This window comes from Meleagris gallopavo, chromosome 29 (genome assembly GCF_905368555.1).
Source record: "Meleagris gallopavo chromosome 29, MGAL_WU_HG_1.1, whole genome shotgun sequence".
Taxonomy (NCBI): Eukaryota; Metazoa; Chordata; class Aves; order Galliformes; family Phasianidae; genus Meleagris; species Meleagris gallopavo.
In genome coordinates, this window is record NC_139432.1 from 4,610,143 (window position 1) to 4,628,529 (window position 18,387).

Here is an 18,387-nt window from a genome sequence, read left to right on the forward strand (position 1 = left end):
ATATCTGGTCAAATACTGATTTTTGTATGTCTAAATCAGCATCTTCCTTTCAGACGGTTGGGTGGGAATTCAGTTGCCTTTGTTGGGTGTGAGAAACACACAAAAGCAGCGGCGTTTCTTGGAAATGACAGCTTAGGGTCTTTGGCTAAGGCACTTTGACTCGTGAGTCATTTGTACTGGTGAAAATGTTATTTTTTACATGAAGAGCTTTGGAGCAGAACGTTTCTGCTTCTCTGGAGCACTCAGCCTCGTGGAGCTGTTGACTCAAGTGGTGTAAATGGGAGCTTTGTCCCAGAGGAGCTCAGCTGCCTTCAAGTCAGGCACGGGCTGTCGTGGCACCGGGCTTCTGCAGCAGCTCTGGGGCTCTTTGGGCCTTAGCAGACACGTATGGAACTCATCTGCTCTTCTGGCAGAGCTGGCGGAACTCTCTGCCCATGGGGATGAATGCAGTCAGTGGCTGCTCTTCCCTCTGTTGTTCTCACAGCTGCGTTTGGTTGTGTGCATTCAGCTGTTGGGATTCTGCCTCCTGTTGCTTAGCATGAAAAATTCGTACCAGCTCCCAGGGTAACACAAAAACCCTTTGTGAGTTTCTGTTGCTTTCAGTGGATTTTAGAGCAAGCTCCTGGTTGAAGAAGGAAGAGCTGGGATCCATAGAAGCTCTGGTTTTGATAAGCAGATGTGTGCAGGCTTTGAATCCCGGGAGGCTCTTTGGATTCCTTATGGCACTGGAGGTGATTTGGGCCTTTCCCCTCTGGCAGGATGATTTTAGATGTTAGACACGGTCTTTAGTCACAGAAATTTCCCAGCCAAGCATAAGAGCACTCAGAAATTCGGGTTTATGTAATGGCGTGTCAGCAAAGAAAGGAAAGTAAATATCTGCTTGCTATCTTATTTTAGACAATTGAATTAAAAAAAAAAACCAACCAAAGCAGCAAGGAGGTAAGTTAAGAGTTTCGGTTCCTGCAGGCTGAGGATTTGCATGGGTTCAGTAATGACAAATACATGAGATCATGCCTCGATTGGCTTTGAATCTGCCATGCGTGTGGTGGAGGTGAACCCAAAGCCACCGTGCTTGTCGAGACCTGAAGAAGGTTTCTGTAGGAGCTGTGGCAATGGCAGGTGTTGTTTAATTAACAGGGCTTGACTCCCTGCTCTGGTAGCAGTTTTGGCTCTGTGGAGAGCCGGGGTCGTACTGGAAGGTGAAAGTGAAAACCAACTTTTCATGCGGCTTGAAAATAGGTTGGGCTGCTACCCAGAGCAGTGCTGGTAAACTCCGTTTGAAGCATCTAAGCGTGTTAGGACTGCTTTTCTCTTTCAGCAGGAGGCGGGAAGGCTCCTGTGCGTGGTACCTGAATACAGCTAGGTGCTCCTAATTGCTGCTTTTGCATAGTGACGTTTTTACCTCCGATTTCGTGCCTGGGGAAGAAGCTGCTGTGATGGAATAAGGACAGAGCACTGAGACCTCAGCTGGGAAGGGAGACGTGCTGCGGGATGGAGGGCAGGGCAGGCAGTCAGAAGCACCTGGGGGCATTTATTGCCCATGGAAGAGGTTCTTCCCCGAGATCTGAAACCTCCGCCCTGAGAACGGGACTTTGGTTATTTTTCCATATAAAAGAAGAGATGGGGAGAGGAAACCATGGCCCACCCTCATCTATTCTGACTGCTGCGAAGTGCCACCACCCTTCCTCATCACCCACGTGCATTATTTTTAGGGCTTGTTTGCCTCACTAACTCCAGCTCATTCTTTTGTGTGGTGTCAAAGACTTCCCTCCGCAGCTCTGCTCTTCGCTTTGACTCCACGGTTGCAGCTGTAGGGCAGTTTTTGTGAAGGATGATGAGTGTCTGTGTGCACCTTGAGGAAGGATTGCTCGCGCTGCAGGTCGGCCTGCTGCACATCTCAGTGCAGCCGTTGCTGCTGTGCTGCTCCATGGAGTCCCTGACCCCGTGAGCACTTTACAGCACTGTGATGCTTTTGTTACTGACTCTGTAAACGTGGAGGCTTTTTATGTACGTAACACCAGGTACATCCAGTGCTGGAACAGCATGAAGACAATTACACTGAGAGTAAAAATAAAGACAGGCACCGCTACTAAACCCATTTCTGACTTATTTCCTTTATAATTACTAAGCCAACTTTTTTTTTTTTTTTTTTTTTAATTAGACTGCTTACACACTTTGTCTTATTTTCCCCCCCCTGCAGAGCAGTGCTGATACAAAGCTGGGGTGATAACAAGCAGCTCCAGTCCAGAAGGACGTGGCACGAGCTGCTGCGACGCATACAGGATGCATCCTGTGAGGAAATACACGAGGAAAAAGCAAAAGTATTTTCAAAATTGTCATAATTTATTTCCACTGAGTAGCATCATACGGTCAGTTCTCAGTCTGCACTGGAGAAGCTCGGGTTCAGGCTGGGATCCATCTGCTGGCTGCCTTCATCCGCACGGCTCTGAGCTGGGCGCTGCCGCTTTCAGGAGGCACCCGACGCAGCTGCCCCAGAAGCTGCTTTGGTCTCTCATTCTTACAAAGGCGGCTGCATATTTCCCTATTCAGAACGCGTCCAGTTGGTAAAGACCTGAAAACTTTGCATTTTTGGGAAGGAAATGGTTTCTGTTAAACAGGTACAAGTTGTGGTGAGGCAGTTTTCCCTGCTAGAATAAGTTAGGGGAGTGTGTTATGCATAAAGAGATTTAGTGAAAGCAGTGTATTTCAGGGTACATTCATGTACATATTGAAATTTTTCTATGAAAAGCAGCTTTACATATGTAAGTATACATTAAGAGTACATTGTTACTGGTGAGGAAAACGAAGAGGAGGCTGTACGATAGGCGTTCCTCACTCTGGTCAACTTTTCTTTGCCTGAGTAAGAAACATAGGAGGAAAAGGAGAAGAAATGACTATTTGGTGTGTCAGTCTTAACCCCCCTTTAATATGATTGAGAAGCAGCACTTACTGTACACATTAAATGGGCATTATGAAAGGAAACGCTTGGAACGAGAGGGTGGGATTGTCATTCGGCATAGACAGGTTAATCAGAGCAGGGTGTGCTTTCTTCCTGAACTCAGCTCGTGGCAAAATCCCACAGAGCCAGGTGGGTTAGGAGGAAGGATTTTTAAAACGATGATTGGCAGCCAGCCACGTACCTGGCAGCATCTCAAAAACTACCACTGGGTTCTCTGTCTGAAGGCTGGCCGTGTCCTGTCTCTAGAACAAGATTTTTTGACCTACGGTCCAGAGGGTTCCCTGCGTCACCCCAAACGTTCCTGTGAGTGGGACTGAAAGAAGTGTCTGTTAGCATGTTTGCTCTGCACGGCTCTGCAGGTCCACAGGAATGCGCCTCAGGTTCCACGGATCAGAACCGCTCAACCGCTGCTGTGGAAGGAGGGGTCGGGTGCATCCCTGCCCTGCAGTTCATGGCCAAGGCCTTCTGCCACGGTTCTGGGGAGAGCTGTGTGCTGAGGGGATCAGAGCTTGGAAATCAGTAACAGATGCACAGACAATTGCAGCAGCTCCTCCCAGCTGATGCTCGACGTCCCATAACAGCAGCTCTCAGGGCGCTGGTTTGTTGTGGGAATCTTCCTCCTTCTGGTGAATGGCATCACGTTCAGGGCTTCTTTTCAAGGCCTTGTTTTACATGACAGTCACCTGTTGTTCAGCTGCCATGTTCCTTTCGAGTATGTGACCCTGGCAGTCATCTTCAACACCCTGTCCTTTGCATTTAAATCAAACTGCAGTGAATGGCATCTTGATTAGAAGTGACAGCATGAATGCTAAGCACATTTTCAGTAGCTTATAAGTGAAGTACATATCTGACTTATAGAAAAGACAGCTGCTAAATTTCTTCTAGAAAGACAGTTTGTTGGTAAGGGAGAAAACCCACACTTGTGATAACACATTATCTCCTGAGGTCAACAAGCAGCAGCACAGAAAGCCCCCACATGTACGTGACAAAAGCAGGCTGTGTGCACAGCTAATAAGGCTGGAGAGGAGCAAGCTTTGGATTCTGACACGTTGCAGTGCTCAGACAGTGGGCACAGACATATCCTAACTTAAGTCTTGCACTAAGAAATATATTCAAACTTGCCCTGGGCTTGAATGCTGAGCATTCTGGCAGCAGTCTGCAAGGCACGTGCTTTCACATCAGCTTAAGGACTCCCTCAGTGTCAGGAGTAAGGCTGGTGTGAGGACAGGCTGAAGAACAGGGTGCTAAAAACATATTTAAGTACCTGTCACTGAAGTGTTGGTTCTTGGTTCGAGTTTGTGTGACTGGTGACTGGGGAGGCCTCAGATCTTTTGTATTTGTAAATAACTCATCTTTGTGCAAAAATTGGAATCTAAACTGTGCTAGCTAGCTTTTGTGCAGGCAGATACCTTTACAGAAGCTGAAGAAGGCTGTATTGCCAAAGTGAAGCAGCATTCCCAAAGAATGCAACATTGGGAGGCAATAAGCAGAGCTCCCTAGGAGATGAAACACCAGATGTCGTTGCTGCAGGCAGAAGTGAAGTGGACAAACCTGAGATGCCACAGTAACATGCAGCTATTGAATACGTATTATATGTATGAATTTAGTTTTGTTCACTGTTTCTGGAGGAAGGCAGAGCTGAGAGTTCCATCTAGGACACCTCACAGCTTGTTACCTCACTGTGTGTTGTATTGCATTGGGAGCCTGAGGCTGCTGGTGCTGTTCTGTGCGGTGAGCATCATTTCTGTGTGTGTGGGAGAGCAATAGGTAGTCGTGTTAAATGCAACATGCAAAGCAAGGGCAGTGCTCTTGGAAATCCAGCTCTAAACAAGTAATTCTGTAGCACGTATGTCCGCTTCTCTTGCTATTTGTTGCTTTTAATGAAAATGTACCATTTTGAGCATTTCTGATTTTGGCTAGGAAATAAGGGTGAAATGGCACGATGAATTCTGAACTCACTGGTCTCCTTCTCCCTTACTTCACTGTTAGTCATAGATTTTATTGAAGTCTCTCCATCCGTGAAAACATTGGATAGCAATGCTCGTTGACTGTGATATGGAGAGGTTCTTTGGTCTTCCTTTTACAGCTGCCCTTCCTAAAGTAATGGCAAGTCTTTATCAGTAATTCAAAATAGAAGCAGTGTACAAAATGACACCAGCCTTCAGCCTTCCTGGACCTCTCCTCATGGGGAGAAGGTGGTAGTCGTCTCTGTCTCCATGGCAAAGGAAAACCTCTTGCTCTCACGGCAGGAGGACAGCTGCCAGAGGCGCTCCTGGCTCAGGCAGCCCAGCTCCTTCAAGAGCTTGAAGAGGTCGTTGCGGAATTTGACGCCTATGAAGGCATAGAGGAAGGGATTGAGGCAGCATCGGAAGCAGGCTAGAGTGTAGGTCACATCATCTGCCATGTCAAGCTTCTTGCTCTGCTCGCATGAGCTGGTGTTGTTGAAGACTGAGATGGTCTTGGCCAGCATGACGCCGTTGTAGGGCAGCTGGAAGATGACGAAGACGATGACCACTGCAATGATCACCTTGATAGCTTTATTCTTCTCAAAGTTTCGAGCCTGGAGTAATGTTTTGATAATGATGAGGTAGCAGACAGACATCACCGCCAGGGGAATTAAGAAGCCAAAAACCATCTGGGACACTTTGATGCCAGTGTTGAAAGTCTGCAAGTCATTAGCAATGATGGAGCACCGGGGGTGGCTGTCGTAGTTATTTACACCACTGTGAACCAGCTCGGGGATTGAGAGAACGAAGGCCAGGAGCCAAACGAGGATGCACGTGACTTTGCTAATGAATATCATTCGGGGACGGAAGCGGTGGGCCGAGGCAGCCTGAACAATGGCGAAGTACCTGTCAATGCTGATGGACAGCAGGAGCAGCATCCCACTGAAGAAGCTCATTTTGCAGATGCAGTAGACTGCTTTGCAGGCAAATTCTCCAAAACACCAGAACGTGGCTGCACTTGTGGCCCAAAATGGGAGGGTCAGCAGGAACAGGATGTCTGCCAGGGCCAGGTTCAGCAAGTAGATGTCTGTCATGGTCTTTAGCCGCTTGAAGTAGATGTAGGTGAGCATCACCAGCCCATTTCCCAGCAGCCCCGTGAAGCAGATGAGGGAGTACATGGCTGGGAGGAAGGCAGCACGGAAATCACGGACTTCCTTCTTCTCACACAGGATCTCAAACATGTTATAGTCAACGGTGGTGTTGGCGTCATAGTCGTCAGTGACGTTGTTCCCAGCACAGAACTAGAACAGGGAAGGAACAAAGCCCATTGAGACAGGTACTGCACGGCCTCTGTCCCTCAGTGGGTGTTTTCCAGTGGGGGACTGATGTCAGCCTGTACAGCAGCAGCACCCAGCCATGGCCAGGGATGTCCTAGGGAATTCCCAGCATGAGCAGAGTTGGCAAGGTCTCATGGCTGACAATGTGGATAAGTACGTGGGGTTTGGGTTTCTTGGGGGCTCATCACGGGAATTCAGCAAGTAAAGTTACTGTGCAACCAGTATAACACCTGAAAACTCTAGAATGTGTGGCTGCTATCCAGAATGGATCAGGACCGAAATAGAGCGGTATGTGCACAGTCAGTTGTTGGATAAAATAGGAAAAATAACACAGCCTTTGGTGTTCTCCTTCTCTCAGCAAAACTTCCTCTTGACAGAGTCTACTTGTTTGGCATTTTCTAGCTTGTTTCACCTCCCTTCCCCATCTGAGATACTCCTGTTGCTCACATGCACTTCTCGTGGCAGTGCCAGGAGTGGTGCAGCTGCTGCTCGTGGCCATCAGCACCTGGCATTGTGAGCACCGGGGTTCTCGTGGCTCCCTGCCCTTCTCCTCCCTGCTCCCACCAGGGCTGAGCCTGCAGGCGGCGGGGCTGTGAACAAAGGGCTCTGCTGGAAGGCAAAGCCGGAGCCTCCCTGCCTCCCTGGGCTGTTGTTTCTGCTAAGTGAAACGAGGTGTCAATGAAATTGTGAGGAAACAGCCAGCAAAGCAGGAAATCGTTACCGTGCTGACATGGACGGGTTGCTGGCACCTCATTCACAGGCCCCTGCCCCTGATTTCAGTTCTGATTATTCTCGTTTCATCTTCCTACACTGCCACGCTCAACAGAGCAGAGTGAGCCTGTGGTGTCTCTGCCCTGCTTTCCGTGAGCCATCGGGCTCCAGAACCTTCTCCCCATTGCTCGGAGATGAAAGGTTTCCCCTGGATACCTCTGCCACTTATCACCGAATCTCTCAGCACGTCTCAGGGAGGCCTGGCTTTCACCACATCCTGCGTGCAACCTGGAGGCATGCCGCCAGAAGTGAAAGGGGAAAGCAGACTGCAGGCCTCGCTGAGCCTCAGGGAGCCTGAGCCGGGGACCATGGCGTGGCTGAGGCTGCTGCTGTGGTTGCAGGAGTGCGAGAGTGCTGGGGGCCAGGCCTGCAGTTCAGGAGCAGGTCACAGCATTCAGCTCCTCCTTGCTGCTTCTCACGGGCTCTGACCAGGAGAACATGGAGCGTGGGTGCTTTGCTTGGGCACATCAGCTCTTCAGGGCTGACGCCAGTCAAAGCCCTGTGCTGGGTCCAGGAGCTGGGAACACGTACTGGAACACATGGTGCTTGGTTCTTTACTGTGCACACACTGTTGTGAGAGTGGGACTCGGTTCTAACAGTCAGGACTGCCTTAAGATCTGTTTATCCCATTCTTTCTGTTCTTTCGTTGCTGTCATCCCTTTTGTTTGTTTTCCCTCTGGTTTTAGCACTGTCTCACCGCCCACCTCTGTGGGTGCTGGGTTATGAGAGCAGCCGTGTGCCCCACGGATCTCTCCAGGGCTGTGGGTGGCTGTTTTGCCTGTCAAAGTTTCTGAGATCTCTCTTTAGCCACAACAAAATGCAGCTGCCTTTCAACAACATTGTTTTCAACATCTTACCTGAAAAATTAGAGGAAGGCTGAAAACAAGGGTGACCTTCAGCTGTTTACCTAGGGAAGAAGAAGACACCGTGTTAGTAGTCAGGTCGGGATTTCCACGCGCTGCTTGAAAAGCAGAGGTAGCATGCTTGGCTGTGGCATTCTGAACTCTGCAAAGCTCCCTGCAGCTGCACAGACAAAAAAGGCGATGAAGATGCTCACAGGATAACCCAGGGTCGTGTAACAAGCCACTGTCAGAGCACTGATTGAGTCTCGGAAGCCTGGCCTCTGCAGCCTCATCTGATAGCTGAAGACGATTAGCATAGTTAACCATTGTTATTATTGCACCTTCTTTCTCTTTCCTCCTCACCCCCCCAGGCTGACAGCTTCATGCTCTTGAAGGGTGCAGCCAGCAGCCCATCTCCTGTGCTCTGAGCTGAGGGTGAAACACACTCAATGTGTGTACAAACAGCTGAGTGCAGTCAGTTTGGCACAGCTGTTCCCTGGCACTGTGCTGACCCGACTGCAGATCAGGAAGGCTCTGCTCCCTGCAGGATGTGCAGAGCTGAAGCTGGCTGAAATTTATTGCTTGTCTAAATGTCAGAGCTGGCTTCTGCTGCCTTTGGATGCGGAGATGCAGCACACTGTTAGCTGGGAGGAAAATTAAATTCAGCCAGATGTGAGAGCAATCTCAGACAAACAACTCTTCCTGCTGTGGTTAGTAGAGACATAGAGGCCAGTGAAAGCTTTCTCTTCTCTCTATTTAAAGCACATGCCAGCATCTACCTCAGGCAGTTGTGACCGAAAATTGCTGAAGCTAGGAGGCAACCCGGCAGCTGTGAGAAAGTCCTGCCTGCCTGCCTGGATAGCCCTGTGTGGCACTGAACTCTGTGATCCCTGAGGGTCTCCTCCAGGTCAGAGTGTTCTGCCACTGTCTGTACGGCACAAGGCAGCCCCCATGCTGCAGCCCCTGCCTCCTGTCATCACCTGCTCTGGGACTGCTGAGCAGGGCTCACCCTGAGGCAGGAGATGCCTCTGGCTGTGGCTGCCCGTTTCCTCTGATGACCGTGCTGTTGTCCTCACAGATGAGCATTTGTTCAGAAGTTTGGCTGAACCCTTTGCCCCTCGGTGCTCAGCAGCCGCGCACACAGCTCTGCTCTGGATTGCTGTTTGCTGCTTCAGAGCTTCCCAGCTCTGCCTGTCCTGGTGCTGCACCGGACCAGGAGAATGCACTGGAAGCCCAAACTGTGGAAACCCTCTGCCTGTGTTTAATGAGCCTCAGGTGCCTGGGTTGCTGGCACGGGGTCACTGCCCAGCAAAGAACAGTTGGTGCCAAGCGATGCTCTCCACCAAGCTATTGGCCCGGCTTTCCAAGGACTGGGATTGGGCTCATGCCTGCTGGTGGTGATGTTACCTCTGCTGGCTGTCGTTTGTCGGGAGCTGGGGCCTCAGAGACAATTAACTCCTAGAGGCTGTGTGAAAGGGAGGCAGAAAAGAGCCGCCGGTCCCCATGGCGAGGACACCTGAATCAGCCTCCCTCCTGTCCCATGCAGGGAGCACAGCCGTGCCTCCTGGTTCCCCTGGAGCAGCAGACCTTCCCTGCATCTCCCCTCCCCAGAACCTGCACCCAGTCCCGCCCCTGACCCACCTGATAGGCACAAATGCACAGCAGTAGTGAGCTGCCTTTTTTTTAACAGCATCACCCTTTGAAGTGCCTAACGAAATAGAGCTGATAACAAAGTGACTCAACTAACGATCTGCAAACAGATCAGCGAGGTATCATTCCTTTGAAGAGCTTCACTTTTTTTTTCCTCAGCTGCTGTTTCACGTATCTTAAATGTCAGATGATTTTCAGTATAAAAAAGGCTTGCACTTTCCATCCCCTCACCCAGCTTACGCATTTGCAAAGGCAAAAGGGACAGTGCAGCCTCGTGGTCCCTGAGCGGGTCCTTGAGTCACCACTTTCACATTAAGGATGGGACTCATTTCTTGGTGCTGTGCTTGCAGGAGCCCGGGGCAGGGAGGGAGGGAAAGGGGAGCAGAAGCAAATGGGCTGTAGAGAGGAAATGAGGCCCACTTTGGAGTTTAATGGGCACTTTTAGGTAACTTTACGTTTTCTGGCCTCTGGCAGTTCTCAGCTGTGGGTATTTTCGTAAAGTTTCGTTCCTCAAAATATTAAGAAAAAACCCCTTCAAAAGTCCCCGTAACAGTTGGAGCAGCAACCTCCCTTCTAAAGAGACAGCAAACTCAGTGCAGTGAGTCAGGACGTGCCCCACAGCCCCCAGTGAGCCCCAGCTCCCTCGGCAGCACTGCATTGCTGCAGTCCTCAGGAGCACATTGCCCTGCTGCAGGCCCTGGGGATGGAGGTGGAAAGAACTGCTCTGTGCAGTGGGGAACAGGCAGCTCAGCACTGCTTCCAATGGATGAACTGCGAGGAGATGGGGAGGAGGGCTGCAGCTGGTGCTGCATGCACAGGGCGAGAGCAGAAGGTGAGCAAACCTGCCTTGTTAAACCCTCACAGGCGAAGGGTTTTTTGCTCCTGGTGGCCAGGACTCCCGAGTGGAGGTTTGAGCCTCAAGCACCTTAGCACACGTGTGGGCAGTGAGTAACGTCCTGTTGAGATCTCTACCCGTATTCGGGTTTCTGGTGCCTCTTCACCATCACTATCGTTGGCTTTTGGGGAAAGAACCGGATATTTCTGAGAAGGATTAATCATACTTAAATAATATAATGACTTTTGGCAGTTAACAGCTCAGTGCCAGTTTCCCCCTTCTTTCCCCCCTATTTCTCACTGCAGACAGGAAAGATGGGCTGAAGTGAGGGTAACAGAACCGTGTCATACGGTTTGTTTCATACACTCACAGATCTCAGTCAGACACACTGATGATCTGTCTCTTAGGAAACTGTGATTCAAGAAGCAGAATAAACAGAGAGAAATAAATTTCAGAGGCTCATATAGGAGAGGGGATTGGCTGGGCTGGTATCTGCTCAGCAGCAGTGCTGCACATCCCCATGCCGTGCCTGCAGAGCACCGGGTGTGAGCTGGCAAGGTGTGAGACGTGCAAGGAGCAGGCACGAGTCTCGTGCTGCTGTGCTAACGGCACATCATGTGTCAAAGAGCAGCACCTCGCTCCCATGGCAGGGTGCTCTGCTGCAGCCCAGACCCACACTGAACCCCAGCTCAGGCTGCTCCAGATGCAGGCAAATGCAAAGCCCAAGTTTTGCATTGGTTCAAGATTTGGTGGCTGCAGTGAAGATATTCAGTCACTCAAATTTCAATAAGCGAGGAGGTTTAGCCAAGAGGAAACTCCCGTCCCTTGATTTATCCATGGGAATGTAATATTACCAAGGAGATGGAAGATCTTTTAAAGAAACATGAGAAAAAGATAGGAACGGCATGGGAAGAACTCGCTTTTGGACAGCAGAGCCTCCTTGAAATTCCCCCAGGATGCCTTTTTTTTATGGTTTGGAAGCAAACTGACTTGAGATTTGTGAGCTTGTGGAGAAGACAGCTTCGGCTGAGTCCTCTTGTTCATAGCACACACAAGGAAAATTAAACCCTTTTCTACTGAATAATCTTAAAGCGCTTCATCCCTGTGCCACAGGGCATGGATTTGGGCATTCTCCCTATTAATAAAGACGAAGATGAAGGCAGGGCAGGTACTCACCGCCGTCCATGGTCTTGTGTCTAACAGCCAAAGTCACGGCGCTGCTGAGAGCATTGTCTGCACAGCACAGCCTGGATGTGCGCCAGCTCCTGCCTGAGCCCCTCTTTGGGAAACTGCCTTTTATACTTCCTGCGCCTCGGCAAGAGCCCGGTGACGTGCCTGACAGTCAGACCCTCCTCCTCCTCCTGCTCTCAGATCGCTGTGCTGCTCCCCGTGCTCCCTGCACACACTCATGCTCAGGTCCTTCCTCGGCGCGTGCTCTGAGGGCTGCACACTCCGTACTCAGAGCTCACGGAGCGAAGCAGATCCTGCATTTGCACTTGGAATGTGGCAAAGGGGCAGGAGGAGAGTTTCCACAACAGAGCTGCTTCGTCGGTCAGAACCCGGTGCTGCAGGAAACAGGGAAGTTTCCCATTTCCACTCGACCCTTTCTAGGAAAGGTGTCCACCCACCACATAGCAGCCGTCCCATCACGCAGCCCTTCTGACTGTGCGCATCAGCAGCTCCCAAGCAAGTGGGCTTCCCCACCTCTTTCTGCTTTCTGGTGGTTTTGCTGTACCATCTGCTGAGGCTCGGCGCACACCGCCTTCCTCTGAGAGGTTTTGCACATCTGCAGTCCTGTGCCTTCCCCAGCATCACGCTGCTGCAGAGGTCTGAGCTCAGCAGAGCCCGGGAGGAGCTCACGCCACAGGGATTCACTTTGGCTCGTCCCATTCCTGAGGGCAGTGGCTCAGTGTCACTCAGTGGCTGTCTGTGGCTGTTTGAGCTGGATGCCACTTCTTGGAACCGTTCTTCTGACAGGTACAAACATAACCAGAGAAATAAGAAAAGGAAACCCTGTCCTACCTACATTGTACTTTAGCTGATCTACAGATAACGTGCTCTGCATCAAGCTGTATCCAGCAGCTGTTGTAAGAACCCACGCCGGGCAGCCGATGTCCGGCTCTGAACTGTGCCTGCCTTATGTGATCCGAGCAGCGTCCTGCCAACCAGCCTGGGTTTCATGGGCTGTGTATTGCAGGGAGCAGGGGAATTCCATTCGTGTAATTGATTAGTGACACCAGCTTCCCACAGCAGAATCCAGCTGTCTGCACACATCCCAGCCTACAACAACTCTTCTCTCAGCACTGGAGCCCCAAAGCCCCTTGGGGCACTGAGGAGGGCTGCTATGATTTCCTTTAGTGTAGTTTAGCACAGAAAGACCTGAAGATGGAGTTCTGAATAAATTTGTGTGCATATTAGAATGAAGATAGTGTAATGGTTAACCACAGCTAAAACAGGACCTCACTAGAATCTGAGTAAGTTTTATTTAAGAATAACCCTGAAGCTGCTGAGCACTTGCTGCCATGCCTTTGAGACTAACTGCTTCAGCTTGAAGCAGAACCTCACCTCCCAGCTCTTAAGCCCCAGTTGAATACATCAGAAGTCACAGATCACATGGATGTCTCCCAGTCTTCAGTTGCAGCCCCTCCCCAGGCTCTGTGCCCGCCGGCTCTCCCTGCAGCCCCCCCCCAGCATTTCCTTCCTAGGAGGCCGATCCCACTGCGGTCCTTCCCGCATCCTGGGGTCCTTCCCACCGCTGCACAGCAGCTCCCAAGCTGGGATGCCGGACCCACACTGACTCACTGCAGCTCAGGCACCTGACAGCTGTCGCCCCTTTATTTGGCTTTGCGGGAGGTTGCCTACAGTTTCCCTGCCCTACGCATACATCCCTGCCTGCAGCAGGGGGTTGGAGCTCCGTGATCCTTGAGGTCCCTTCCAACCCAAGGCACTCTATGATTCTATGATCCCTGGCTTTTCAGTACACTCTCTTTTGTCTTATCTGTAGGCATGAGCCATTCACACCCCCGTGACTATTTATTGCTCTATTTTCCTTTTGTTCATCAGCTATCCTAGCAGGTACGCTGCCTTTGAGAGCTGCATCTTCAAACCACTTCCGCCAATAAGGACGAGAGATGAAAGGCTTCCCTCCAGCACCGGCAGAATACTCAGAAGAGGTGGGCGTGGGGCCTTCGTGCTGCTCTGTGCTGCCTGCAGAGCGCTGCAGGACGGGCACTGCCAGCTGCATTTACTGCCCAGCTGGGAGGGAGGTGGGCCGTCGTGTGGCTGCGGTGCCTCCCCAGAGCCGCAGTGGTGATGGAGCAGTGAGAAGCGCAGGGGGCTCACAGCTCCTTTCCCTCACGTGCTCCCAGCATTGTGTGCGAAGCCCCGGTGCCCCCCGAGCCGTGCACTGTCAGAACCAACTCAAGCAAAGTGTTTATTTTAAGCATTTCCAGTTCTGTGAAGGAAACAATCTGCTTTTTCTTTTGACACTGAATCTTCTTGTACGGTCTTGTCTGGGGCCCGGGGAGTTCTCAAATCATTTATAAAAGCTTTGCTTAATTTGGCTGTGTATATTTGCAGTCTATTTCGTGCCTCTGTGACTTTCTTTGACGTTCTCCCTTTAACGCGTGCATCCCACGAGCTGCCCTATAAGCACACAGCACTGTTTGCTCACGCAGTGCATTTGTTACTCCAACATTCAATAGCTATTAAAAAAAAAGAGAAAAAGGTGTTTTGGTCTTAGGTTAGAACCTAGATTGGTGTCAGCTGCACTGCAAGAACAGCAGAAATCGGTGGTAAAAGTCACAAGTGAGAGGTCACAGTGTCAGAGCTGCACAGGGTTGGTCATCAATATGACTTCAGGAGACAACGGAGTTCCTTTGGGTGAACTGCAGTGAAAACTGACCTTGGGACAAATCTCAGCTGCACAGAGAATCACTCACACGAACTTTCTGGCCTGGCTGGAGCTGCTGGCAGTTTCAGGTAAACAAACTAACGTTACCGTGCTGAGCTCCAGGCCGGGCACTGGAAGGTGTTGTCTACGCCTACAAGTCACATAAAGCATTACAAGATGAATTCAGGTGTTACAGGTCCTGCTGGCATCTCTCTCTTCCCCACACCTTGCCGCAGGGCCAGCACGCAGCGCTCTGGGCAGAGCATCAGTGCCTCCCTTTGCTCTCTGCTGTGCTGGCCGATGTACAGCATGGGAGAGTTTGTCCCACTGCTGCAGGACGCCTGAGTCGCCCAGACAGAAGCAGTGGTGGCTTAAGGGTGAATGTAACTCATGTGCCCACTTCCCACTGATGTCCCTCTTACGTTGGGATGGGACCTCAACATTTGCTGTTTGCAGTGCCTGGCTTGGGATCTCCTCCCTCCAGCCCTGCCTCGTGCCCAGACACCCCCTGACACCTTGAGTTGTTGAGCTGGGAGATGTGTGGGGAAGGTTCATGCAGTGCAGTCAGTAAGTTTACTCTGGAGAGGACTTTTAGGGTTTTCTTCAAGCAAACAAAATAGGAGAAGTGAAATTTTAAGTAAATTCCTGACATTAAGAGCAGTACTGAGCTGGGATTCCACACCGAGAGGAGTTCTGAGAGTGGTTTTAGGGGATGCCCTGAAAAAACAGATAAAAACGAATCTTGTGATTATCATCTCACTGTGAGGTTATTATAAGATTCTTATCCACCCAGAAGAGGAAGTAATCTGTACAGCAGGCAGGCTTGCCTCGGGGGCACACAGCTGCCCATGCTGCCTGCTGGTCAGCCACAGGAGGGAAGGAACACGCATGGTGACGCTGGGAATTCACCTTCCTCATGCCTGCGTCACAGAGTGATGCTATTTCTTTCCACAGAACAAAAAACTGTTGACCAGTTCAGCATCTGCTCTGCACACAGGCAGCTTCCTCACCCTGCAGTCCAGGAATTGAGCTGAGAGCAGAAGCACCCAGAGGTGCAAACAAAAGGGGAGAGATCTGGTTGGCATCTCTGGTTTGCAGCTGAGGTGTGAAGGAGGAGAGGGGCGGTCGCTGCCCCACACATCAGCAAACCCCTCTGGGTCAGGGCCAGGTGCTGCCTGCAGATCTGCTCCTTTTGGCCACCAAGTTCATTTGCAGATGCAGGGGGCTGTGGTGAACAAACAGATCCTTTCTGACCCGAAGTAACATGAAACAGAGACAGACGGCCATGTGTGAATGATAGGAGAGGAAAGGCAAGGAGTAAGAAGCAGCAGGAAGATACCCGTGGACACTGTGGGTACCATGGGGGGGAAGGTGCGTGACTGCTGGTCATGACTGGAGAGAGTTATGAAACATTCCCTGAACTTTGTTCCCACTCAGATTGGGAACTGCCAGCACCTTCCTGGAGGATATCAAACACCAGTGGGCAGGGGGACATTCCACGAGAGGAAGAGGTGCAGTTGGGTCTCTCAGAAGAGCTGAGAAAGGTGAAGTGCCATCATCTGCTCATGCAGAGAGCATCCTTCCCATAGCCTGTATGACCTCCTTCCATGCATGGGATTTAACCCCTGCAGCAGATTGGACATGGAACAGGGAATAATAATCCTGCCCGTGGCTTCCCTGAGAAGAGCTCAGCCAGATATGCATCACATACATGACAGGGTAAGAAAGCATTTGCTGATGTTCTGCTCTGCTCTGCTGTTACTGCTCCCATCTGACCTTTCCCCATTGCAGAATTGATGCCTGCATTAAAACAGACCTTTCTTATTGTTATTATTATTTTTTAAAGTAGAGATGATTTACAAAGAACAAAATGAAACTGTGTACAGAAATTCTGGGCTTCTGTAAGTGGAGCTGTACGTGACAGTTTACAACCCAGTATGATTCCAACCCAATAACTGCAAAACCACTTCAAAAAAAAACCAACAAAACACGAAACCCAAAGACCATGAAAAACACACACACACACGCGTTAAAGAAGGGAACCGAGAACAACAACAGTGAGATCAGAGCAAGCTCTGTGCCTTCACACAGCCCAGCCCCGCAGCCCTCGTGGAGCCGCACCGTCGGTGCCGCACTGGGGCAGATTTCACACCCAGGGATGAGCAGCGCCGGCTCTCAGCGCTCAGAGCCTCGCTCGGCTGCTGCAGCTCCCTCCGGGCTCTCAGTGTGACGCTCCGCACCGCAGCTCCGCATCCCATCGCGGCACAGCGCGGAGCTCCCTGCGGGCAGCACGGAGCGGCCCGGCTCCTATCGGCAGCGAACGCGGAGCTTTTCCTCCGCATCCAGCCGCGTCCGTGTCAGCAAAGCCCGGTGCGAGGTGCCGTCGCTCCCAGAGGAGGTTTGCAAAGCCCGGTTGGTTGCAGCGGAGCAGTTCGCGTCCTCGGCCTGGCTGCCCACCGAGCTGCGCGCAGCGCTGCGCTGCGCTGCTCTGAGCGGCTCCGCATCTCCCCGCCCTGCCCGGCGGTGCCGTTCGCTTCACTCCGACGTTTTATCCCCTAAAGCAGCACTGATCCGTTCTGTTCTTTCCTGCTGTAGGGATAATCCTTGCTGCAGCAGAGCTCCCACGTTTTGCCGAGTCCTGGTTTTGCTGGAAGCAGACGAGCCTTGCAGGGCTGTCCCCAGCAATGCGCAGGTAATATTCTGTTAAACTCCTGCTCAGTGGTAATTCGGGTGCACAGAGATCTTTGGGTCTCAATAGGAACAGCTCTGATGTTGGGTTGCTTTTGCAGAAGTCTCAAGAGGACTCCCAAGGGTTTGAACATCTGAGTACCTTCCAGCCGTTACCCTTTGGGTCAGCTTTGTAGGTCAGAAGGTTCTGGGGTGGCAATGATTCTTAATTACATTAATGCAGGGAAAAAGAAAACAAAGAGCTTTTTTTTTTTTTTTTTTAACCCAGGCTTCTTAAATCACTTTATTTATTATTATTATTTTTTTTTTGTGGTGAGATAAAAGCATATTTTTGAGAACTACAGAAGAGAACCTTTGCCTTCTTGATTTTACCTACAGAGCAAACCCAGCAGCAAAGTGCAGAGCAGAAGCTGTGGCAGAGGTCAAAAAGCGTGAGTCAGCCCCAGCAAAGCCCACTTTTTCTTGAAGGGAAAAACAAAGTGCAGAAAACAACTCCCTCACCACGATGTCATGTTTTGGATTTGTCGCCCCGTTTCCTTGTGGGTCCCCTGTGTGGGGGGGACCAACACCCACACCCACACCGCAGTGCGCACTGCAGCCTGCTCTGCATCCAGCCCGTGGGAGCAGCAGCTGCACAGCAGGGCTCTGTGAGCCTGCAGCCAAATCCCAGACGAGGTGCGCAAAACGGGGAGGAGAAGGCGGGCAGCGAGCGGCCCCGAGCTCAGCAGCAGCGGTTCGGTGCTTGACCTGTGCCGTGCTCCTCGTGGGGGGTTTCGTGTCCGGCTGAGGGCTCTGGTGCTGCGCAGTTTCAGCAGGAAGCCCATTCGGCTGCCGTGTGTCCGAGCCCTCGGCAGCCGGCTAACGGGAGTGCGGGGCAGACATCGGGCTGCTGGGCGCTGAGCCCGACTGCACCCTGAGGAGTGCGGGCAGAAGGGGCTCCTGCAGGAGCGCAGCAAAGGAACGGGGTTTGGTGGCAGCTCGGCGCTGCGCCTCCCGGCGTCTCCTCGGCACCGCGCGTTTCCTCGTTCCTTTGCAGTCCCGGTGCTTTTCAGCGCTTCCCTGCAGCCGGACGGAGGCGGCGCTCCATCGGGGCCCCGCTGGGCTCCTCTCCCTTCCCGATGCTCGGCACCTCGTGCAGACACGTCCTGCCCCGGGCTCTGCAGCTCTGCCCACCGCTCAGAGCTTCGGACTCCCCGCGTCGGGCACTCGTTCAGGTTTCTCTGTGAGCTTGGAAAGGTGATTTTACCCCTGAAGATGACACCTGCTCACTAGATGCACACCCGCGTGTGCCAGTAATTACTGTTATTTACATGTACCTCGAGAAAATGTAGGAGATGGAAACACAAACAGTCTCCAAACAGCAGGGCTGCGGCACAGATGGAAGCTGTGCACAACGAGCTCACTGCCCTCCTGCTGCTGTCCCACCCGGTTCCACCCGAAGCTCACGTTCATCGCAGTGACAACTCG

At 51.5% G+C, this 18,387-nt stretch overlaps 1 protein-coding gene across 1 annotated transcript; it reads right to left on the reverse strand.

Annotated features, from left to right (window-relative positions):
* Positions 1 to 2,322: 2,322 nt before the first annotated feature.
* Positions 2,323 to 11,672, reverse strand: CCR7 (C-C motif chemokine receptor 7). Its single transcript, XM_003213098.5, has 3 exons — positions 11,517 to 11,672; positions 7,871 to 7,920; positions 2,323 to 6,206 (listed from the first exon to the last, which is right to left on the reverse strand). The coding sequence occupies exons 1-3, from the start codon at positions 11,524 to 11,526 to the stop codon at positions 5,142 to 5,144; spliced, it is 1,125 nt and encodes a 374-aa protein (XP_003213146.3). The 5' UTR covers positions 11,527 to 11,672; the 3' UTR covers positions 2,323 to 5,141.
* Positions 11,673 to 18,387: the final 6,715 nt, after the last annotated feature.